General features: G+C 39.2%; 1 protein-coding gene across 1 annotated transcript; it reads right to left on the bottom strand.

Moving 5' to 3' along the window:
• LOC109821478 (HD domain-containing protein 2-like) lies at positions 22,798–23,154 on the bottom strand. The gene has a single exon (XM_020387666.1). The coding sequence runs from the start codon at positions 23,152–23,154 to the stop codon at positions 22,798–22,800; it is 357 nt and encodes a 118-aa protein (XP_020243255.1).

The raw sequence follows: 26,451 nt of genomic DNA, 5'->3' as shown, positions 1-26,451 counted from the left end.
CTATGGATGAGATATTCATTTCTCAAAGCAAGTATGCTAGAGAATTGGTAAAGAAATTCAATTTGGAAAACTCCAAGCATGCACCAACTCCCATGAGTACAAGTGTCAAGCTTGATGCAGATGATAGTAGTGAGGATGTGGACCAAAAACTATACTGAGGTATGATAGGTAGTCTTCTTTATCTTATTGCTAGTAGACCCGATATCATGTTTAGTGTGTGTACATGTGCACGTTTTTAAGCTTCTCCTAAAGCATCTCATTTGATTGCCGTTAAGAGAATTATTAAATATGTTCATGGAACAATTGATCTTGGTTTGTTTTATCCAAAGAGCACCTCTTTTGATTTATATGATTTTTGTGATGCCGACTTTGCCGGATGTAAGGTAGATCGCAAGAGTACGAGTAGAACATGCCAATTCTTGGGAAATTCTCTTGTTTTTTGGGCTTCCAAGAAACAAAATTGTATTGCATTGTCCACTACGGAAGCAGAATACATTGCCGCCGGCTTATGTTATGCCCAAGTTTTGTGGATGAAACAAATCTTAGTTGACTATGATTTGAATTTTTAAAATATAAAAATCTTTTGTGATAACACTAGTGCTATCAATATTTCAAAAAAATTCGTTTTTGCATTCTAGAACCAAGCATATTGATGTGCACCATCATTTCTTACGCGATCATGTAGAGAGACAAGATGTATCACTTGTGTTTGTTGATACAAAATCTCAATTAACGGATATCTTTACCAAGCCTCTTGGTGAAGATGATTTTTATCGCATAAGAAATGGTTTGGGCTTATGCACTATGTGAAAGTTCTATTTGCTTGCTTGATTAGTTGTATTTCACATGCATTTTTGTTTATATTTTTTAACCCCATTTTGATGGTGACAAAGGGGGAGAGAAATCTCCTCATTTATGCACATAGTAAGGGGGAGCTCATAGATAGGGGGAGCCACTATCTATAAGCTATATTTATTTTGCTCCTATATAATGGTTGGTTGTCATCATCAAAAAGGGGGAGATTGTTAGCCCTATTGTTTTGATGATGTTTTACAACCACCATTATCGATACTAATTGCTTATTAAGTGATAATATAGTTAATATACATATCAAGCATGTTAGTACCACAAATGGAGGATTGGATGGAATATGCGCTACAACGATGATATCCAAAGGAGGAGGAGGAGGCATAGTGATGAAGCAACATTCATTCAAGAACACAAAATGCAATAAGAAGCTTCATCCAACTCAAGCTATATCAAGACTCAAAGAATTGTATAAAAATAATTTACAAAGTTACACAATTTTTGGAGGTCATTTGAATATTTTTACAAATTGTTTAAAGTGTCAAAACAGGTTTTCAAATCAGTGTCAGTTTGTATCAGTTCGTGGTCGACCGTCACGGTCGACCGCGCATGTGTTCTTTTCTGAGTGGGCAGCAGAGACTTTCGCGGTCGACCGTCACGGTCGACCGTCAGCTCAAATTTTCCCATGGTCGACTGCAGAAATCTCTGGAAAATTCTGAGCCTCGAAAGTGACTCGCGGTCGACCGCGAGATTTTCACGGTCAACCGCTACTCACCTCAACGGTCCTTTTTGGTACAGATTTTAGGCGCCGTTTATCCAGGTTTTGGGGTATTTAGGTATGGGTTTAAGCTGCTGTGTTTTCTCCTATTTAAACCCCTTATACCCCTTCTTCTTCAGTTGTCCCAAGCCATTGAAAAACCAGAGATTTTCTTTTACTGAGAGCCAAAAATTTCAAACCTGTTTTTCTGTGTTCACATCCCAGCTTCAGTGTAATCTTTCTCCTTATAATAGGGACATTGTAAAGAGAGAGTTTTTACACCATTACTATTGTTGAGAGCTTGATCTTGTGAAGATCAATTGTGTGGGAGTGTGATCTTGTGGTGATCAACTGTGTAGTTGTGAGATCTTGTGGAGATTGTTGTGTAGAAGAAGTTCCGGCTTTCAAACCGGGTTGTGTAGTGGATTCTCCTTAAGAGTGGGGAGCGGGGACGTAGGTCAGCGGGTCGAACCTCGTTAACACATCGCGTGTCACTTGGATAACGATTTCTCACTCTACCTCCTTTACATTTATTGTTCATTATTGTGGTGTATTGTTTGCCTTATTTTTATTGCACAATTATAGCCTTAAGACCCTAATCACCCCTCCCCCCCTCTAGGGTCCAACACTAGATATATAAATTAACTCATTTGATAAAGTATCAAAATCACCTATATCATAATAGGGGTATAATTGAAAAATAGGGGTATAATTGAAAAATATCTTTGTGTCTATCGTGTAGGAGTTACTTAGAAAGTGTAGTTATAATTATTCAATAATAATGTAAGATATTATTCTATTAATATTAGTAGATTTTATAGATAATATGAGATATTAACAGATATGATTTAATCTCATACCTATTTTATAATATGTAATCTCTAATAAGAGAGGCTAGAGAGACGTTAGAATTAAATGGAATAAGAATTTTGTTTTCTCTATTTCTCTACAATCATGTTTTAGTGGACATATCTTATGTCAACCAAGCGTTAGTGGGTTTAGTTCATTAGAAGTTGGTGTTAGACCCTAGAGGGGGGGGGGGGGGGGAGGCCATGGGGGGGGGGGGGGGGGTGATTAGGGTCTTATGCTAATCTAATCCGATTATATGCCAATTAAAATTAATTAACAAGTTATCCTAGCAAGTATGAAATATAACAAGATATATGAGCTAGGATAAGCAATGTGAACAATGAGATATATCCTATATGATAGAAATATATGCAAGGATATATAAACAACACAAGGGTAAATAATCTAAATAAGATAGTAGATGAAATAAATGAGCAATGCACAATTGGCGATATAAGATGAATGCAAAAACAAATACGCCAAAGACAAACTCAAACAAGCAATATGATCACGGAGTTCGGACCTTCCATCCTACGTCTCCGCTCCCCACTCCCGGGGAGAAATCCACTATCACAATCGGGTTTTCTACGTTCACCCGAACAACGTTTACACCTCACACTCGGTTTTCTAGCTAACCGAAAACTTTACAATCAACACACTATTGTAATCCCACTCTACACCCACTAAGTGTTGGACCTAGCCGTGTCTCCCTCAAGTGCTTGGTTACAACCTCTCCCTAGGCTCGTCAACCGACGCCACTCCTCTTGGGATGATCCCCGACTCTCACCACACACTCCTCACTCGGTGTACAAGTGTATTACAAAGTGAATCTCACAATAAGGCTCAATACAATAATTTGATTGTTCTCAACTATGGATGAGAACACAATGAAAGTACAACTCAAAGTTACAATCTCTCACCACCCAACTATACTATGTATGTAAATACTAAAAGCTCAATGTGGGTGTGTGTAACAATGAGTAAAATAAAATCTAACTCAAATAGCAAACTAGCAATAATAAGAATATGAAAATCAATAATGAAATTGCTAGAGAAAAGAGTTAGAAAACTTCTCTATAAACACAAAGAGAGGATGAGAAGATTTTGAGGATGAAATCCTCAACTGGTGATGCAAACTCCTCTTTGTAACAGCAAACCCCAAAAACAAACTAAACAAACTCAAACCCTTGTTTAAAAACTTTCTTAAACTTGTTTTTAAAACTCTCTTAATCAATCTGAAAAGACATCAGCAATGGGGTATATATACCCACTCAAAGCTCAGCCAAAAACCCCAAAACGAAATGACCAAAAACCCCAGCAAACAGCTCAGAGAAAGAGCCGTTAAAAAGCAACGGCTATATTGTCGGTCGACCGAAAATTCCGTCGGTCGACCGATGAGAGCAAAAACACGAAGAAAACTTTCTGGACCATCGTCGGTCGACCGGAAATTCTGTCGGTCGACCGACGGAGAACAAAAACACGAAGGACTGTTCTGGACCATCGTCGGTCGACCGTTTTTTGAAAGAGAGTAGCAAATAGGGTATTTATACCCACTTCTCAAAACTCAGTTAAAACCCTAACAAAAGACAAAACATTTTACAAAATAGTCCAAAACATGAAAATATGAGATACTTGAATTTTGATGTTTTGACATAAACCAACTTTTGAAATTTTGTGAAATGTTTTTATAGACTTAGTAAAACATGTATAAACTGATATTGAAGTCTATAAACTAATAAGACAATATTTTCACAAAATTACATTGTAGGCTGTCTAAAAATCACAATAGATAGCTTATCCCCCATCAAACACCAATGATGGAAGTTACAATCTGACGACTTCCAGAAGGCTACAATTTGAAGACTTTCACGTAGATCACTGAAGGTTATAATCTGACGACCTTCACGACAACCGATGAGATCTCTAGTTCAACAGCATTCACAATCAACATCGGGAGTTACAATCTGACGACTCTCATATTCTCAAGAAGCCAAGACGAAGATTACAAGACAATGATCTTTGCAACGCTATGACAAAAGAGATTACTTGTTGATAATCTCTCCAAAGCAAGACGCGGAACTCATCACCGCGCTCTAAGACCAAAACGCGGAGGTCCTCCCCGTTTATCAACACCAAAACACGGAGGTCCTCCCCGTGTGTCAACAGTAAAACGCGAGGGTCGAACCCACGTTACAACATCAAAACGCTGGGGTCGAACCCACGTTACAATAATAAAACGCTGGAGTCGGACCCGCGTTACAACATCAAAATGCTGTAGTCGGACCCGCGTTACAACATTAAAATGCTGGGGTCAAACCCGCGTTTTTCAATGCCCAGCGGGTACCCAACTCCACGTCTCCAGTCTAAAATATGGAGTTAGGGTCCTGAACGCCAACGTGGGTGTTTGACTCGTTCAAACATCAGCTGAACGGTTCCAAAACTAGTTCCCATGATTTGTGGGCGGTTACACCCCACTTAGGAGTGGTTTAAGGGGCGGTTACACCCCCTTAATCTCCTATAAAAGCGAGTAAACTCAACTGAGTTCGGGGTTGGCTTCTTTGGTCTGGAGTTCAAGGCTTTTATCGGCTGGCTTTTTGGATCTGAGACTTGGCAGCGAGGTTGGGGTTTCTTGGCTCGGATTGATCCTCTCTTCAGCAGCGAAGAGGAGATCTTTTGGCTTGGCAGCAAGGGGGAGCTCGACCTTCATCCTTAGCAACGATCGACTACCGAAGCTTTCTTCTAGCCTTGGTTTATTAACTGATCTTCGGTTCAAATTAACTCTTTCACAGAGTTATTCTAAACTCGTTCAGAGTTCTCAAACTTGCCACGCAAGTTCTCCACAGCGTCGAATCGTGAGGAGAAGACATTGTTCCAGTGAATCAAGATATTCGGATCGTCAACGGAGAGCAAACTCGACGCGAGCATTCGAGGGAGGCACTCCATCGCCACCGTGAAGAGCCCAGTTTTAAACAAAGGGGAGAATCAAATTCGTTCTCTTCTCTTTTGTAATCAAAAAATCCAAATTGTAATCGATTTTGAGAGAATACAAGTCAATTTTCTTTCATTGTCTTTTTACTGCAATTTTTCCAACATACAAAAGATGGCGACTCCGCTGGGGACTAGCTTCTCTGATGAAGAAGTGGTGGCACAATCCGACGTCAACCTCGCTGAAACAACGGTCGAAACTCTCGTGGTAGAATTTGATCAAGCCAAGTTTGAGGAGTCCATCTCCTCCGGATCCCTTAGCCCCAAGGCTATGCGCAAGATCCACAAAATCTTCAAGGAGACTAAAGCTCCAAATGTTGCTCCTATGCCGAAGGAAGCTCTCTCGTTTAGCCAAGATTGCTCGAACAGCCCCTCCTCTGAAGGAGTGGGCTCAGCTTATGCTAAACGCAGCCCTCTGTGGCGCGTTGTGCAATCAAAACACAGCCTTCAGAGGCGCGTTCCAACATCAAAACGCAGACGTCAAAACTGCGTTGATCTGGCATAACGCAACTCTCAGGAGTGCGTCCCAGAACCAAAATGCGACTCTCATGTCGCCAAACCAAAATGCGGACCTCGCGTTTCAAGTGCCAAACGCGACCCTCGCGTTTCAAGTACCAAACGCGACCTTTGCGTTTCAAGTGCCAAACGCGACCTTCGCATCTCAAGTGCCAAACGCGACCTTCGCGTCTCAAGAGCCAAACGCGACCCTCGCGTCCCAAGTTCCAAATCCAATACAGAACCTGGTATATACCGTGGAGCTTCAGGGCGCTGCCCCGAACCCCGCCGGGGGGTATTCCATCCCCCCCGGACCCCCTGGCCAGGGGCACGCCGCCCCCTGGACCCCCGGCTCGCTGACCGGGCAGCGAGACCCCCGAATACTCTGCGTAGCGCGACTAGATTGAGGGGCGGATCTCGCGAGACCCCCGAATACTCTGCGTAGCACGACTAGATTGAGGGGCGAATATAAGAAGTTTATGGACCAGATCCATATTCACCAAGAGCCAGTCCTGTCCAATCATGGACTGGGGGTTCCAGTTCAAACCTCACGATCAGTGAGTAATTCTCCTCGAATCTTTGCAACAGATTTGAGAGAGTTCATATCGAGATAAAGACCGATGCAGCAAGTCATTCGTTCATTCCAATGTGAATGGCTGATTCCTATGGTCCTCTCGGGATATCAATGCTGCTCATATGCAGCCAAACCATTGGTGTTCGACCAATTAACGGACGTTGCTTTGTCTAACCAACGACGATGTTCGCACAGGAAGAAGTCTCCAGAGACCGAATATCCTGAGGTCACTATCAATGTGATCAGGGGAAACCATGAAGATCTCACGAAGAGACTTGATGAGCAGGAGGCCATGATCAAATCTCAGCAAGAGGCCATTAATGAACTCATGGCCCTGTTGACTTAAATCGTCGCAAACAAGGCCAAATCTCAGAAGGCATTCGCCACCCAGGCAAGAATCTTCCCGGAGAGGAAAAACGTCTTCATCCCGACCTCACACAAGCAAAGGAAAGGGAAAGATGGTTGATGACACGGCTTCTGACCAAGAAGCCCACAACCTGGAATCTTTCTCTGATGAAGGAAGAGAGACTGAGAACGAGTGTAATCTCCAGTCTGCCAAAATGGAAGAATTGGAAGCCTGCCTCAATGCCATGGCCAACAGAAGCGAGCTCCAAGACGAGAGAGTTGTCAGGCCCTATCCTGCCGAATGGGATGCAGCCCATTATCCTCCAAAATTTGAAGTCCCGACGCTACAAATTTTTGACGGCACGGGATCACCGAACCAACATATCTATCATTTAAAGTCACAGACTAGGAATGTAATATCAAACGATGCCATACTGGCTCGATTGTTCATTGGCACCCTTAAGGGAGTTGCCTTTGAATGGTTCAGAAAACTACCTACCGGATGTATCCAAAGGTGGGCAGATTTAGAGAGACTCTTCCTGTCAAGATTTTTTGAAGAGGATACAGAAGTCTCCATCCATACCCTCCTTGCCACTAAGCAGAAGAAGAGGGAATCCGTCAAAGCCTTCGTCAAAAGGTTCCGAACCATGGCTCTCCGGTGTTCGTCAGGTATGACATAGTCTACTTTAGTAGAGACCTGTCGACACAACTTGCAGACCGACATCCTAGCCCGAATCGGAGTTGCAGAATGTCGTTCTTGGAGACAACTAATCTCTCAAGGCGAACAGGCTCAAAAGATTATTGCCAGGATCAAAGCTGAAGAACAAAGTAGGCAGGATCAACCTGAGCAATCAGACCAAGCCCAATCTTCTCCTGAGTAATCGGACCAAGCTCACTCTTCCCAGTCAGAACCGGAAGATACGACGACCACTGAAGCTAATCCTCTTCAGTAGGATGTCGGGTCTCCAATAACTATCACGTTAACAATTACCTCTGATAGTCAAACTCATTAGATAGTGACCTACTCCTTTTTCCCCTGCACTTGTTCAAGACTGGGGGTTGGTTTATTTGTAGTTTATTGGATTATGAGTAATAAAGTTTCTGAGTTGTTATGTTTAATAGAATACCTCTGTCAACCACAAAATCTACCAAAACTATCACATTAACAGTTACCTCTGATAGTCCATCAATCTGCCAATCCTCTTCAATAGGATGGTAGGTCCACAAATCTATCACGTTAACAGTTACCTCTGATAGTCTATCAATCTGCCAATCCTCTTTAATAGGATGACAGGTCCATAAATCTATCACGTTAACAGTTACCTCTGATAGTCCATCAATCTGCTAATCCGCTTCAATAAGATGACAAGTCCACAACTATCACGTTAACAGTTACCTCTGATAGTCAAAATCATCAGATAATGGCCTACCAGGTGATGTGCCTCTATTCTGACTTCATGGATAGTGCCCCACTAGGCGATGTGCCTTGTCCACCTTTTTTTTATTCCCCTGCTAAGTCTTAATCAAGACTGGGGGTTGGTTACTTGGAATCCATTGGATTAAGAGTAACGAATCTTTCACATCGTCGAGTTAACATTACACTTCCGATGATCATCATCCCCACAGAGTATGCATTCAACTTGCATCACTCCCAATTTGTCACGTTAACAATAAACCTCTGACAAAATTCACTTATCAATCCTCGTCAATAGGATGATAAGTCCACAAAGTTGCTCCAATCGCAACACATTCCTGTCACGTTAACAATATACCTCTGACAACAATCCACATATCAATCATCTTCAATAGGATGATAAGTCTCCAAAGTTGCTCCAATCGCAACACAAACTCTCGTCACGTTAACACTAAACCTCTGACAACCCACTTATCAATCATCTTCAATAGGATGATAAGTCCACAAAGTTGCTCCAATCGCGACACAAATTCCTGTCACGTTAACACTAAACCTCTGACAAAATCAACTTATCAATCCTCTTCAATAGGATGATAAGTCCACAAAGTTGCTCCAATCGCAACACAAAATTCTGTCACGTTAATATTACACCTCTGACAATATCAACTTATCGACTCTCTTCAACAAAGCGATAGGCCCACAAATTCTCTTGTTACGTTAACACCAAACCTCTGACAAATCAACTTATCAATCCTCATCAATAGGATGATAAGTCCACAAAGTTGCTCCGATCGTAACATTCTCTTGTCACGTTAACATCATACCTCTGACAACCCACTTATCAATCCTCTTCAATAGGATGATAAGTCCACAAAGTTTCTCCGATCGCAACACATTCCTATCACGTTAACACTAAACCTCTGACAAATCCACTTATCAATCCTCGTCAATAGGATGATAAATCCACAAAGTTGCTCCAATCGCAACACAAATCCAGTCAAGTTAACATCACACCTCTGACGACCAGACAAACTTATCGACTCTCTTCAATAGAGCGATAGGCCCATAAAATACTGTTAGGTTAACATCACACCTCTAACAGTCAAACCCTCCCCAATGAACTTGTTAATCCTTTTTCAACAAGAATAGCAAGTTTTCATTATAAAATCCCCAGCGAATTAAAGATTTTCTGGAATTATCCTAGTGATAGTGAAGAAAATTTCTGAATTTCACTCTAAGTAAAAATTCATGCCAAGTTAATATTACACCTCTGGCACTTCCAATTTTCTTTCAGTGTTTCGAGTGAAAATATAACACAGGAAGAAATAGTAACAAAGTCTACGTATTCAACATCGTAGCAAGTTATTATTAAAAACACCAGAATCCATGCCTTACACGCATGTGGGACTTTATCTCGATCCCTAATTAGAGATAAGTCTACGCCTAACATGCATTGCCGGTTAGTCTTTTGCCGTGAAAAGGACACCAAAATCCATGCCTCACACGCATAGGAAATTTATCCTGAATCCTAAGTATGGATAAGTCAACACCTAACACGCGTTGCCGGTTAGTCTTTCACCATAAAAAGGACAAAAGCCTACGTATTCAACATCGTAGCGGGTCGTTATTAATAACGCCAAAATCCATGCTTTACACGCATGGGGAAATTTATCCTGAATCATAAGTAGGGATAAGTCAACGCCTAACACACGTTACCGGTTAGTCTTTCACCGTAAAAAGGACAAAAGTCTACGTATTCAACATCGTAGCAGGTCGTTATTAATAACGCCGAAATTCATGCCTTACACGCATGGGGGACTTTATCTCGATCCCTAATTAGAGATAAGCCTACGCCTAACACGTGTTGCCGGTTAGTCTTTTTCCGTAAAAATGACAAAGTCTATATATTCAAAATCATAGCATCAAGTCTAAGAGGGTTCATTCTCTTAGCACAACGTTACATGTGAAACGGATTCAAATAATTCACATGCTAGCCCGACTCAAACGGTAGTCGGTAAAGGCTTATCAAATCCGTTGATGGCTGAGGGTTTGCTAAAAATCCTATGCATGTTCGTAGGTCCATTAGCTTAATGGATATGAGCCAAGACTTGAAACAGATGAGCTAAAGACAAGTCTTAAAGACTTAGTAAAAAATACATGAAAGTCACCTCAGCATCAAAACGCCGAGGACAGACTCGCGTCACAAAACCGATAACGCCAAGGTCATAGCCGCGTTTTAAGTCAAAACGCTGAGGTCAGACACTGAGGTCAGACCCGCGATGCAAAAACCGAATGCTGAGGTCACACCCGTGTTCCAAATTCAACATGCAAGGGTAAGACCCGCTTCTCAAGTTCAAAATGCAGAGTCCACCCCCACATTCCAGAAGCAGGATTATGGCGCATATCTTCACATAGGTCCTACATGGCAAATCCCTTCAACCAAGATACCTTCGAAGAGAGTGCAGAGAACGACTCCTTTACAACAAGGAATCAACAGCTCCAGGATCAGAGTTGAGATCCAAAGTATTCCAAAAATTCATCCCAGTCAACCGCGAACTTTCGAAAACTTTGGAGGGGGTTCTGTAGGCTGTCTAAAAATCATAATAGATAGCTTATCCCCCATCAAACACTAATGATGGAAGTTACAATCTGACTACTTCCAAAAGGCTACAATTTGAAGACTTTCACGTAGATCGCTGAAGGTTACAATCTGACGACCTTCACGACAACCGATGAGAGCTCTAGTTCAACAGCATTCACAATCAACATCGGGAGTTACAATCTGATGACTCTCATATTCTCAAGAAGCCAAGATGAAGATTACAAGACAATGATCTTTGCAACGCTATGACAAAAGAGATTACTTGTTGATAATCTCTCCAAAGCAAGACGCGAAACTCATCTCCACGCTCTAAGACCAAAACGTGGAGGTCCTCCCCGTTTATCAACACCAAAACGCGGAGGTCCTCCACGTGTGTCAACAGTAAAACGCGAGGGTCGAACCCACGTTACAACATCAAAATGCTAGGGTCGAACCCACGTTACAACAATAAAACGCTGGAGTCGGACCCGCGTTACAACATCAAAACGCTGGAGTCGGACCCGTGTTACAACATTTAAACGCTGGGGTCAAACCTGTGTTTTTCAATGCCCAGCGGGTACCCAACTCCACGTCTCCAGTCTAAAATACGGAGTTAGGGTCCTGAACGCCAACGTGGGCGTTTGACTCGTTCAAACATGAGCTGAACGGTTCCAAAACCGGTTCCCATGATTTGTGGGCGGTTACACCCCACTTAGGAGTGATTTAAGGGGCGGTTACACCCCCTTAATCCCCTATAAAAGCGAGTAAACTCAACTGAGTTCGGGGTTAGCTTCTTTGGTCTGGAGTTCAAGGCTTTTTCGGCTGGCTTTTTGGATCTGAGACTTGGCAGCAAGGTTGGGGTTTCTTGGCTCGGATTGATCCTCTCTTCAGCAGCGAAGAGGAGATCTTTTGGCTTGGCAGCAAGGGGGAGATCGACCTTCATCCTTAGCAACGATCGACTACCGGAGCTTTCTTCTAGCCTTGGTTTATTAACCGATCTTCCGTTCAAATCAACTCTTTCACAGAGTTATTCTAAACTCGTTCAGAGTTCTCAAACTTGCCACGCAAGTTCTCCACAGCGTCGAATCGTGAGGAGAAGACATTGTTCCTGTGAATCAAGATATTCGGATCGTCAACGGAGAGCAAACTCGACGCGAGCATTCGAGGGAGGCACTCCATCGCCACCGTGAAGAACCCAGTTTTAAACAAAGGGGAGAATCAAATTCGTTCTCTTTTTTTTTGTAATCGGAAAATCCAAATTGTAATCGATTTTGAGAGAATACAAGTCAATTTTCTTTCATTGTCTTTTTACTGTAAATTTTTCCAACATACATACATATTCTATGCAATAAGTACTAAAACACAATAAAGTATGTAATATCATAAAAACTAAAACACATGTATGTATATATATAACTATATATATGCATAGAAGCCAAAACTTGTGTATATATATATAACTATATATATATACGAAGAAACCAATAAAATGTGTGTATATATTATATTGAGCTTAGAGTATCCAACACACATAATATAAATCTAAACTAGATTACCCAAGCTTGATCTTGATCTTCATTGTAGCTCCACTTGGTACACATGCGGATGAAGCTTGAACTTGATCTTTAACTTGAATTGCAAGGCTTCACCGACATTCCGCCAACCTCCTTTGGATATGATCGTAGAAGATCTATTCCATCCAACCTCCAACTACGTTGTTTGTCTATAATAAATAAGAAAATAAAAATACTAGACAAACAACATTAGTGGTAAATTGTTTGTTAAACATCATCAAAACAAGAAGGCTAACAATCTCCCCCTTTTTGATGATGACAAACAATTTACAAAAAGAAGTATATGAAGGAAATGAATATATAATTTATAATTCACATGGAAGTAAATGAATATATAATTTATAATTCACATGCATATAAACAAGAAAGAATATACTCATAATATTTCTCCCCCTTTGACAACATCAAAAAGGGGACAAAGGTATGAAGAGAGCGAAAGCTCCCCCTATCAATAAGCATGGGGTGAGTACAAGGCAAATATAGGGAATAGCTCCCCCTATCAAAAGCCATATGAAATATAAGCAATAAAAGATCATGGTAAACATGTGAGCAAGCATAAATAATATGCCAAAAATCACTCACATTCAAGAGATAATGAGAACATATATAAATATATCAAGATGAACATATTGTCTCATATCATAAAAGCCAATGTATAAAATAGATTTATGAAGTCAAAAGAAGAGAAACATGAGAATCATGTAAAAAGTTTTCAAATGAAAACAAATCAACCAATTGAAATCATAAATCAAAGTTTAAATCATAAAACCAGATCATAATTGATTTTTTAAAAATCAAGAGAGGCAACTCTATCTAGCTCTTGAGCTAGTATTAACCCATATGAACATTTTTAGCATCCGGTAAACAATGTTTGGGAATAAACACCCAATAACTCTGGAGGGTTATATAAGTACAAACCTCTCATCAAAACAAAACAAATAATCATGAAAACAAAGGATTTTATCAATTATAAATTGTTTTCATATAAAAAGATTTCAAAGCATAATTTTCAAAACCAAGACGAAGAAAGATGAAAACATTAAAATTCTTAGTTTGAAAGTCAAATTTGTTTTGGTACCCAAGAACTCTTGGTACCAAAAGATTTAGGGACATGACCCCTATCATTTAAGCTCAAAACCTTAGGGTTATGAACCCTCTTAGGTATATGTGGTGCACTAACATGGTCAAAACAATATTCATTCAAATAACCCTTCCGATTGCAATTTGTGTAATGAAAGAGATCCATTTGTTTTTATGGACCATTAGCTCGTGCACGAGAATCATTTGTAAATAAAGATTTTTTTAAAAATTATTTTGCAAATGAGAAACATTCTTAAACAATGGTCTATTTGGAACATATTGCAATTTAGAAGCTTTTTGTATATCAAAAAAAAATTTAGCAAAATGTCCAAACCTACCACAAACATCACATTTAAAAACATGTGGTCTATTGGAAGCATTTGTCAAATGAGATTTTCTTTTCAAATCAAAGCAATATTTGGCCAAATGACCAAAACGACCACAATGATCACACTTGAACACACTAGCATGCTTATGATGAACTTTGTGAGAATGAGCATGTGAATGTGTAAGTGTACAAGATGAAGAAGCTATATGAGATGCACAAGGAACATTAGAATTCTTATGTTTGTGTGCATCATAACAAAACTTAGCTAAATGACCTTGACGGCCGCAAATAGAACACTTATAAGTTTTGCTATACATGTGTGCATAATGAGTGGATGATTTTGACTTAGTCTTGGCACACATGTCCATAAGCCTCTTATGATTATTAATGCATATTTTCAAAGTTGAATCTAAGGATGAAATACTATTTTTCATAAGATTCAAATCTTCATTTTTAGGCACATATGCATTTTTAGAAGTAGAACATAAATAGTTATTTATAAAAGAAGCTGTATCATTCTTTATGTTCTCTACTTCTAACATGGCATCAATCTTAGCATGAGATAGGCTAGCAATAGATGAGATCAAATTTTTATTTTCCAAATTTAATAAGTCATTGCTTTCTTTAAGCATAGTATTTTCATTTTCAATGACATCAAATTTGGATACTAGCTTCTCATGATCGGATTTTAAATTATCATGCTTGCATTGTAAATCAACAAAATCTTTATGTAATTTATTAAAGGCATGCAATAATTTTTTACTAGCACAAGCAAGTTCATCATTAGGTAAATTATTAATGGTTTCGAACTCGCAAACCTCACTAGGGCTATCGCCTAGCGGCCGTGTGCATGAAGCTCCATATGAACTTGAAGCCAGACCCTCCAAAGTTTGTCGGATCGCTTCCAAGTCCCCTTGATGTGCTTCTATAAATTTCCAAAGTTTGTAAGCACTATCAAAATAAACAAACTTGTTAGACATAGATGAATTAAAAGCATTTAGCAAATATTCTAACAAAATATTATTCATTGTAAACATACGATGATCATTCTTATTCCATTTGGATTTCTCCAAAGTGGGTACAATATAAGTATCATCTATAATTTCCCATAACTTTAAGTGTTTAGATTGAACAAAAAATTTAAATCTAACACACCATTGGGCATAGGGGAAATTATCTAATCTAGGAGCAATATTAATGGCATAACCTAAACCATGCATATCCATAATATAAAAGGCAAGCAAGATACAAATAAAGCTCAAAATTAGATTAGCACAAAAAGATAACTTGAATCTTTAACTCAAGGCGATTAGACCTTAAATCAAAGAGCACCAAGCTATGATACCAATTGTTAGACACTAGAGAGGGGGTGATTAGGGTCTTATGCTAATCTAATCCGATTATATGCCAATTAAAATTAATTAACAAGTTATCCTAGCAAGTATAAAATATAACAAGATATATGAGCTAGGATAAGCAATGTGAACAACGAGATATATCCTATATGATAGAAATATATGCAAGGATATATAAACAACACAAGGGTAAATAATCTAAATAAGATAGTAGATGAAATAAATGAGCAATGCGCAATTGGTGATATAAGATGAATGCAAAAAACAAATACGCCAAAGACAAACTCAAACAAGCAATATGATCACGGAGTTCGGACCTTCCGTCCTACATCTCCGCTCCCCACTCCCGGGGAGAAATCCACTATCAACCGGGTTTTCTACGTTCACCCGAACAACGTTTACACCTCACACTCGGTTTTCTAGCTAACCGAAAACTTTGCAATCAACACACTATTGTAATCCCACTCTACACCCACTAAGTGTTGGACCTAGCCGTGCCTCCCTCAAGTGCTTGGTTACAACCTCTCCCAAGGCTCGTCAACCGATGCCACTCCTCTTGGGACGATCCCCGACTCTCACCACACACTCCTCACTCGGTGTACAAGTGTATTACAAAGTGAATCTCACAATAAGGCTCAATACAATAATTTGATTGTTCTCAACTATGGATGAGAACATAATGAAAGCATAACTCAAAGTTACAATCTCTCACCACCCAACTATACTATGTATGTAAATACTAAAAGCTCAATGTGGGTGTGTGTAACAATGAGTAAAATAAAATCTAACTCAAATAGCAAACTAGCAATAATAAGAATATGAAAATCAATAATGAAATTTCTAGAGAAAAGAGTTAGAAAACTTCTCTATGAACACAAAGAAGATGATGAAGAGGATTGAGAATGAATCCCTCAATCTGCAGTGAAAACTTCCTCCTTTGTAAACAGAAACCCAAACTTAAACAAACAATAAAAACCTTAAACCCTTGTTTTAAAACCTTGTTTAAAAACTTCTTTGATTTTTTTGAAAGAGAGTAGCAATAGGGTATTTATACCCACTCTAAATCTCAGTCAAAACCCCTAACAAAAGACAAAAACTGCCCCAGCAAACAGCTCAGGAAATAGCCGTTGGGAAAGCAACGGATCTATTGGCGGTCGACTGGCGGAAATATCGGTCGACCGACGGAGAACAAAAACACTAAGAACTATTCTGGACCATCGTCGGTCGACCGATGCGGTCGACCGATGGAGCTCTCGGTCGACCGGACCGGTCGACCGACCAACTTCTGGAAAAATACTGACGAATGGTCAATTGACCGGTCGACCGTACCGGTCGACCGAAAACTGACATTCCAGAAAAAATCGGTTTTAGAGCTGATTTTAAAACCCTGTTTAAAAATATCAAATAAATTCCAAAAAATGTAAAACTTTGGGGAATGATTATAGACATGATAATAAACATGCTACAATGACTGGTTTCCAAAAAGGACTTCCCAAATGAAAAATATCATTATTTTATAAAATAGTCCAAAACATAAAAATATGAGATACTTGAATTTTGATGTTTTGACATAAACCAACTTTTGAAACTTTGTGAAATGTTTTTATAGACTTAGTAAAACATGTATAAACTAATATTGAAGTCTATAAACTAATAAGACAATATTTTCACAAAATTATATATATATATATATACGAAGAAACCAATAAAATGTGTGTGTATATTATATTGAGCTTAGAGTATCTAACACATATAATATAAATCTAAACTAGATTACCCAAGCTTGATCTTGATCTTCATTGTAGCTCAACTTGGTACACATGCGGATGAAGCTTGAACTTAATCTTTAACTTGAATTGCAAGGCTTCACCGACATTCCGCCAACCTCCTTTGGATATGATCGTTGAAGCTCTATTCCATCCAACCTCCAACTACGTTGTTTGTTTATAATAAATAAGAAAATACAAATACTAGACAAACAACATTAGTGGTAAATTGTTTGTTAAACATTATCAAAACAAGAAGGCCAACAGTTGGGTGAATGCACCAATATTCATTTTTGGAAGGACAAATGGACTGGTCACAGTTCTCTAACATCTCAGTTTCCCTTGGCTTTCAAACTTGCATTCTCTGAAAATGTTAGTGTCAAATCTCAGGGCCATTTTCTTGAGAACTCTTGGAAGTGGGCACCCTTTATTGCAGAGAACCTCATGTGATCTTGAAAGGGAAGAGGTCATAGCCTTGAAAAACCTCATCATTAACTTGACCATAGTGTCTAACACCAACAGAGATGAAGCTTGGTGGCCATTTCAACAGTCAGGTATATTTTCAGTTAAATCTCTGTGTTAGATCATCAATGGGGTTGGTATGAAATATGAGGGATACAACTTTATATAGAAGTCTAACATTTCACATTAAGTGTTTCTTTGGATTTTATTGAAGAGAAAGCTTCAGACCAATTAGGAGTATTTGATGGCGAAAGGATAAATGGGTGATCTTAATTGTCCTTTCGGTAACAATAACACAGAAACGTATAAACATCTTTTTTATGAATGTTCTTATGCTAAGGAGGTGTGGAACTGCTTCCTCCGAAAATTACAGATTCATATTTAGCCTTTAAATTTTAGTACTGATATGATGGAATCATATGGTAGCTTTGTTTCTGATTCATTTGTAAATGGTGCTCAGTTATGCTTCTCGCTTTTTGTTGGTGTCTTTTGTTGGATAGCAGGTTCTTAATATGTTTCCTAATTTGTTTTGGTAACATGTTATTAGGATTCCTAATCTGTTTTGGTAACATGATTTCAAATCTGTTTTGGTAACAGGTTATTAGGATTCCTAATCTGTTTTATTTTTTATTTTAGAATTCCTAGTATGTTTATGATTTTAGAATTTTTATATATATGGACCAATTGGAAGAGAAAATTGAGAAGAAAATTGGGGATATTTGGAGCACAGAAAAGAGGTATTTTCTGAGCTATTGGTTAGGGTTTTGTTTGGAGAGAATTAGAGATTTGTTGGTGATATTTATTGGTGAGTTTGAGTTATTTATAATCTCAGTTTGTACTCTTCTTCTCTATTAGTGAAAAACCTTATCCTCTTCTTGCCCCGTGAACGTAGGCAACTTGCCGAACCACGTTAAAATTGGTTGTTTGTGTTTGTGGCATTGATTTGGTTCGTTTTGTCTTCTCTCGACGTTCGTTTGATTTGATTTCTCGTGGCATGTTGGTTTGGTTGTTTGGCTTCCGCAGTGCTCAACAAGTGGTATCAGAGCCCAACAAATGGTATCAGAGCTCGGGCTACGCTTGGGTTATTTGGAGGAGTAGGTCGTTTTGAAGGCTCGCCTAGGGCTTCGTTTGGTGATAAAGGTAGGATCTTTTTGGTAAAGACTATCTTTTTTTAGTTTTGGTTCTATTCTTCATTTGTTCCACATTTGTTTTGGTGCTTTGAGAAAGATGGTCGGGAAAGAAGGAGTTGTGAAGGGTACTTCCGGCGTGAAGACTGTCTAAAGTTTGAATATCCACTCTATGAAGATAGATGTAGAGAAGTTTAATGGCACAAATAATTTTGGTCTTTGGAGATGTGAAGTCTTAGATGCGCTCAATGCATAAAATTTAGAAGATACTTTGGAGTTGGACGGGAAACCGGACGACATTGAGGAGAAGATTTGGAAAAAGATGAATAGAACGGCGTGTGGTGTGATTAGATCTTATTTGACTCAACATTTAAAATATGATGTGATTAATGAGACTTCGGCTAAGAAGATTTGGGAGATCCTAGAGGGCAAGTATTTGACCAAGGTGTAGAGAACCACTTGCATTTGAAGATGAGGCTTTATCGCTTCCAATTAAAGAAGGGGACCTCCATTGGTGATCACATGAACCACTACACGAAGCTTCTTACAGATTTAGCGAATGTATATGTGATGATTGAAGATGAGGACAAGACGTTGTTGTTGTTGAGTTCCTTGCCTGACGAGGAATATAAGACCTTCGTTCTTACTCTTATTAATTGAAAGGCATTTCATTCTTATAGTGAGGTCACCGCTGCACTTATGAATTATCAGCTTCGAAAGAAGGATAAGGAGACTTCAGTTGAGCCGGTAGCAGGGGTATTGGTCACAAGAGCAAAGAGTCTAAACCGTGGTAGGAGGTCACAGTCTAGAGGGGCACATCTTGGAGTTTGTAGAAATCCGTGTGTCTTTTGTAAAGAGGATGGACATTGGAAATCCGAATGCCCAAAGTTGATTGATCGAGCCGGGAAGAATAAGGGGAAAGCTATTCAAGCTTCAGAGGTGAATGTTATCAAGGCTAGTGATAATAATTCAGATTTGGATTCTTCGGGCTACTCGTTATCTGCACTACTATCAATTTGTATTGCCGACTATAGAGAGTGGATGTTAGATTCGGGTGCTTCTTACCATATTTGTCCTAGGAAGGATTGGTTCACCAGCTTTAGGAGTTGGAAAGAGGAGAAGTCGTGCTCATGGGTAATGATCACGAATGTCCTATTGGTGGTATCAGTACCGTTAGGATTAGGATGAGTGACGGAGTGATTCGGGAGTTAGTTGGAGTAAGGTTCATTCCTCAGTTAAAGAAGAACATCATTTCACTTGGAGTTTTAGAGGCAGCAGGCTATAAAGTGACCTTGGTTGATTCATGTTTGAAGGTCACATTGGGGTCTATGATTGTGATGAAGGGCGTCAGGAGGAATAATTTGTATTATTTGATTGGGAGCACAGTGTTTGATAGAGAGCTGACGACTTCTTTGGATTTGGCTTGACTGTGGCATTTGTTGAGGCTGAGTTATTAGATTGGTTATGTCGTGCATGGTTTGTTAAGGAGTGCTTTGACCTATAGATTGAAGTCCTTTGAGCACATTGGTATGAGCAAGAAGATCGAGGTGGAGTTTAGCACTTCTATCCATCGATCGTGGGGTCTTTTAGGTGGTGTTCAGTTAGGCATTTGGGGGCCTTCCAAGGAGGCATCATTAGGAGGTAATCAGTATTTGGTTTTCACAGTTGGGGAATGTTCTAGGCATTGGTGGATTACAACCAGGTCCCATTAGTGTGAAGTCCTAGAAGTCAATAACAATTGGAATAAGTGTATTGGCAGAATGGTAACCCGTCGTTCTAGCTTTGGTAGGGGTTCTTTCTTGCATTTGTACCGAGCTCATGGCAGTTTGAGACACTTCATTGATATGAAGACAATGGGGCGATGAGATGAGATGTCAGTTTTGATAGGTCGTTCCTTACTGGAGGGGGATCGGTGTTGGTTGTCGAGCATTGGTTTTGGTTTTGAAGCTTTGATATATTTGGGTCATCTTGGTCATAGGTTGCCGACTGCTACGTGTGGAGATTATAGATCTGGTGGAGCTGCTTCAGATTTTGGGTTACGTCGGATATTTGGTTACCCAGCATTTGGTTACATCGAGGATGTGGGATTTGATCCGATTGCACGTTTAGGATTCAGAGGTTCGTTTGATTATCAATTAGGAGCTTCTGATTTTGTTCTGAGCAGGTATGTCATAGCGGGTGGAGGGTGATGCTACTTCACATTGGGTGGAGATTACTCTACATACTTCAGATCATACTATATCATTTGGGATTCTAGCTGAGGTGACACGGTTTGGAGATCATTTGGATTTGGATGTAGATGATGAGTTATTTTTGGATTCGAGTGCACTTGGTGGACATGTTTTGGATACGGTCATTGGTTCACCTCAGGTGGAGGTGTTTGATTTGTTCCAGTTTGGGACTATTGGGAGTGCTATCAGTTACAGATCCGTTAGTAATATTAGTGAAGAGCTGCAAACTTTTTTATTTGATTGAGGGCCTTTGGAGGCCGTTTGGGTGAACTACGTGAATGCTTGATTCCTTAGGTAAGAGGATACGTAGATAGTCATTTATGATGCAGCCGGTTTGATGATATGATACCGACATTAGGAGTTTGTTCACATTCTCGTTTGGGTTCTTGACTTGTTGTGGATTGAGTCCGTTGTCATAGATTTGTTCCACTTCATACTAGACGCAACAAGTGAGACGTTTGGTTGGTATTGGTGTCGGCTCAATTTTAGAAAAACTTCGCCGAGGTGGAGAATTGTTGGATAGCAGGTTCCTAATATGTTTCCTAATTTGTTTTGGTAACAGGTTATTGGGATTCCTAATCTGTTTTGGTAACATGATTCCAAATTTGTTTTGGTAACAGCTTATTAGGATTCCTAATATGTTTTGTTTTTTGTTTTAGAATTCCTAGTATGTTTATGATTTTAGGATTTCTATATATATAGAACAATTGGAAGAGAGAATTGAGAAGAAAATTGGGGATATTTGGAGCACAGAAAAGATGTATTTTCTGAGCTATTGGTTAGGGTTTTGTTTGGAGAGAATTAGAGATTTGTTGGTGAGATTTATTGGTGAGTTTGAGTGATTTATAATCACAGTTTGTACTCTTCTTCTCTATTAGTGAAAAACCTTATCCTCTTCTTGCCCAGTGAACGTAGGCAACTTGCCGAACCACGTTAAAATTGGTTGTTTATGTTTGTGGCATTGATTTGGTTCGTTTGCCCTTCTCTCGACGTTCGTTTGATTTGGTTTCTCGTAGCACGTTAGTTTGGTTGTTTGGCTTCCGCAATGCTCAACATCTTTGGTGGGCTAAAAACAATCTCATCTTCAATGAGATTTCTAGTAATCCTCAAAAGCTATCATTTAATGCAGCCCGCTTCATCATGTACTGGATAGGGAATTATCTAAAGATATGAGACTTCTATTAATCCTCAAAAGCTATCATCTAATCTTTATTTAAGAGAGAAGGGACTAATGCCTCTTTCCCAGATGTTGTACAATATTTTGCTTAATTTTTGCTGTTATCTTGTTTCTTAGAGGTTTGCTGCTTATAATTATGCATGTTAGACTAAGTACTCAGGTTAGTATTGTAACACAGCGTGGAAGTGATAAATCATAGAATCCACTAAGGAGTGTTCTCTGAATCCACAAAGAACAATCCTCGAATCCACAAAGTAATACAAAAGAGAATTTTATTGATAAAAGTGATCTGATCCATGATGTTTACACGTCTTCTTCTTAAATAAAAAAACAAAGTCTACTCCTAATAAGAATAGAATTCCTAAAAGAAAGAAATAATTTAAAACTACCTAAAAGACTTCCTATAATAAAGGAAACAAATCAATCCTAATTTAATCAAAATTGAGTTTGTTTTCTTATCTAAATTGACTCTAACTTTATTACTAAAAATAAACTAAAGGCTAATTATTTCTAAAATCCTACCAAAAACATGTGTTAATAAAGGAATTGTAGGATTCTGCCAAACTGATTGACTCTGTCTCATCGAGATAGGCTATTTTCATATATAATATGTTAGAAACCACCTTCCTGATTGGGAGATACTGTTGTTTCTCTATGGTCAGTTAATAATTCATCCATATCCTTATTTGACTCGTGAAAGTTCCACTTCTTTATGAATTTGAACGTTATGCATCCTACATCAGTCTTCCCTTGTTAAAAGAAGCTCGACTCCGAGCTTATATTTGTTTGAATAGTAGCTTCCTTCATAAACACTTTTCTTCTTCTGCATCGATCAACGTCCGCTTTGTAGTTAGCATTGATTTTCTCTATCTGTTCTTTTTCCTCTTCGGCTAGGGCTTCTCTGAATTAAACTTTTGAATAAATCTTTCCCACACCATGTTTATGTGACTGACGGCATGTGGATCTACAACTGACTTAAAAAACTTCTCAAAATATTTTCCTTGTTGCTTTTCATACTCTTGTGCCTGAAGTTTCATCTCAATCTTGTCGAAGCTATTGATGCTCTTTATTTCAAAAGAAGAATTTTCTTCGCACTCCATCTCCTTTGTTTTGGACCCTCCACTAAGCAATTTACACATATCATCAATTGCCTCACTTTCTATTTTATCCTTTTCCTCCATCGGGACAACATCAATATGTGCAATATCGCTCACAACCTCTTTGGGAATATCATGTATAATATCCATCTTCTATATCATATTACCATCAGCATTATGAATCTCATGCATAATGAGTGTTTGCACCTTAGGAGGAATTTTAGCAGGGATAGCTTCTCCTTTTTTTAGTCACAACCAAGGCATAAATCTCTTCAGAATGCTTCAAGTCTTCGGCTAAAGTCTTGTTGTCTACCACTAGAAATTTCTTTTCTCGGTAGTCTCTATCATGGATGATTTCTTTTTTAAAAAAACGCGAGTGCAAATCAACATCCATCCTACTTGAAGATACAAGTATTGTCTCTGCTCCTGTGAGTGGCACCAACATCTAACTGCCATGGCCTACTTAAAAGTATATGACGAGTATCTATCTCGACCACATCACACAACATCACATCGACATAGTTGTGGCAGATAGAAAAAGGTACCCGACACATCTCATCATTCTGTACATCATTGCTCTTGCGAATCCAGTCGATCTTATCGGGAGATGGGTGTTTTTCTATCTTCAAATCTAACTTATTCACCATACATCGAGAGATAAGATTCTTTCTACTGCGACTATCAATGATAACATTGTAAATCTTCTGCATCACAGTGTATCTCATGCGGAAGATATTATGCTCAGGATGTGGTTCTTCTTTTTTTATTGTTACTTCAATGCCCTTTCCAACTCTAGGGTCTTGCTCAAGATCAAATTGGGGCTGCTTAATACTTCCATGACCATAGTTAGAGTGTGAATTAAGATGTCAATTGAACACATAATAATATATAGGAAGAAAATGAGTTTTCAACAATTCCTTCATCTTTGCCCATGTTAGAACCAGATCCTTCCCTTGATGGTATCGATTTATTAATACTTCATCCCACCATACAGATGCTTTTCCTTTAAGTCCGTAGACCACTAATTTAACTTTCTAACCTTCTGAGATTATCTCATACTAAAAATATCTATCCACTTCACTAATCCAATTAAGAAAATTATAAGTATGAAGCTTTCCGTTGAAGGATGATATCTTTAATCCTCCATCGTCATAGTTCTCCTTTCTTCAGTAGCCTCTACAATCATCGTTGTAGGATTTATCTTACAAAGTCGGATCTCATTTTTTGAGACTATCAACGCGATCTCGAACTCGTTCCGGATTCAGATGGTCCACCGCCAACGCAAGTCGGTGTATGAAAGTCTTCATCTGAGTAACTCCCCTCTTCAAATCATCTAACTCAATTGGGGTAACACGGGCTTCATCATCTGCCATCGGATCGGAGAAACAATGCTTTGATACAATTAACACAACACGAAAGTGATAAACCTCGAAATCCACCAAATGTCTTTGTCATTTGATCCAATAGCGTTTGGGAGTTCTCTGAATACACAAAGATCAATTTTCGAATTCACAAAGAGACAACCTCGAATCCATGAAGTAATATAAAAGATAATTTTATTAATAAAAGTGATATGATCCATGATGTTTATAATCCTTCTTGTTAAATTACAAAAAAAGTCTACTCCTAATAAGAACAGAATTCTTAAAAGAAAGAAACAATTTAAAACTACCTAAAATACTTCCTATAATAAATGAAACAATTCAGTCCTAATTAAATCAAAATTGATTTTGTTTCCTAATCTAAATTGTATCTAACTTTGTTACTAAAAATAAACTAAACGCTGATTATTTCTGAAATCCTGCCAAAAACGGGTGTTACTGATGGGATTGTGGGATTCTGCCAAACTAATTGACCCTGTCTTGTCGAGATATGCGCTTTTTATATGTATATGTTAGAATCCGCCTTCTGGATTGGGAGATACTGTTGTTTCTCTGCGATCAGTCAATAATTCATATGTATCCATATTTGACTCGTGAAGGTCCACTTCTTCATGAATTTGATCGTTATGCATCCTACATCACATTGTCAGTTGGTGGTGAGAGGACATGAGATCATTGTAGCCTCATTAGCCTTGTTCGTCTGTAGCCTTGTCAAAATGCTCAAACTAAGATTATATGCTAACTCTTAAACTCTTTTGTTATAAGTTGATTCATTTATCAATCAAAGGCCAAGATCTTGACCTTTGATTGATAAATCAAATGCCAAGATCTCCTCATGAGGAAAAGTAGAGAGGAGGAAGAGAATGAGATATTGACCTTTGATTGATAAATCAAAGGCCAAGATCTCCTCATTAGGAGATCTTAGGAGGATCCTCATTAGTAGAGGATCCCAATCCATTAAAAGTATCAAGTCATTTTCTTAATCTATACCTTAGGGTTGCTAAACAACTTGCCAAAATTAACATCCAATTAGAGTCTCTCTTTATTATATGCCCTTGAACTAATTGCATGTGTTAGCTTGGTTGGCTATACTTCTTGCAACACGCAGGGGTCGTACACAGTACATACATAGGTTATGAAGAAAATTTAGAAGCTGAGGGTGTTTGCTAATCGGTTGGTGGAAATGAATGATGCAAGTATTTCATGGATTGGACCTCCTTCCCTCGTTCAGTTCTAAAGGTGCATTTCTAGCTCTTAATTCCGTCGCTCAAATACCTGCTTGGAGAAGGTTAGTTCGGAGTCATTTTACTTTACCAAAGCAGTCCATAATTTTGTGGCTTGCTTGCCACGATAGGATTATGTTGAAATCTTTTTGAGAAGCAGAGGTTTAGATATAGATCTAGTACTTGCTCTTTGTGTTCAAATGCAACTGAAACTAAGGAACACTTGTTCTCTAAGTGTCGGTTTGGTAGAGAGGTTTTGGTTTGGTGTTGTTAAATTCGTAAGGACAAATTTTTGAAAACACCCAAATTTATATAGCAAAATCGACATTTTCTGAAAAAAATTAGCAAAACCGACCCTTTTCAAATGAAAAGGATCGGTTTTGCTGCGGAAGAGGTTTTCGAATTGCATGGGACTAGCAGTCACGTGCATTTCGTTTTCTTTACCCGCACCCGTCATCATCGTCAGCCCCGACCTCTCGGCCCAAGCTAACCCTCCTCCCCCTCGTTGCCCTCATCTTCTACGACGTCTCCGGCAGCCCATTCGGCATCGATGACTCCGTTTGCTGCGGCTGTGGGCCCCTCCTCTCCATCGCCGGCTTCCTCCTCTTCCCCTCCTCCGGTCTCTCCCTGAGGCCCTCATCACCGCCAAGCTCTCCTCCCTCTCCCCCTACAACGGTGGCTACGTCCTCTGGGTCTCCTCCGCCTTCTCCTCCCCCTTCTGGGCCTTCCAGCTGGGCCTCTGGAAGTGGGCCTCCGGCGCCATCGACAACGCCCTCTACCCCGTCCTCTTCCTCGATTACCTCAACCCCTCCCTCCGAAGAACCCCCTCGTTGCCCTCATCT

This window comes from Asparagus officinalis, chromosome 8 (assembly GCF_001876935.1).
Source record: "Asparagus officinalis chromosome 8, Aspof.V1, whole genome shotgun sequence".
NCBI classification, from domain to species: Eukaryota; Viridiplantae; Streptophyta; class Magnoliopsida; order Asparagales; family Asparagaceae; genus Asparagus; species Asparagus officinalis.
The sequence above is the reverse complement of the archived record's forward strand: the minus strand, read 5'-3'. Positions and strand labels throughout refer to the sequence as shown.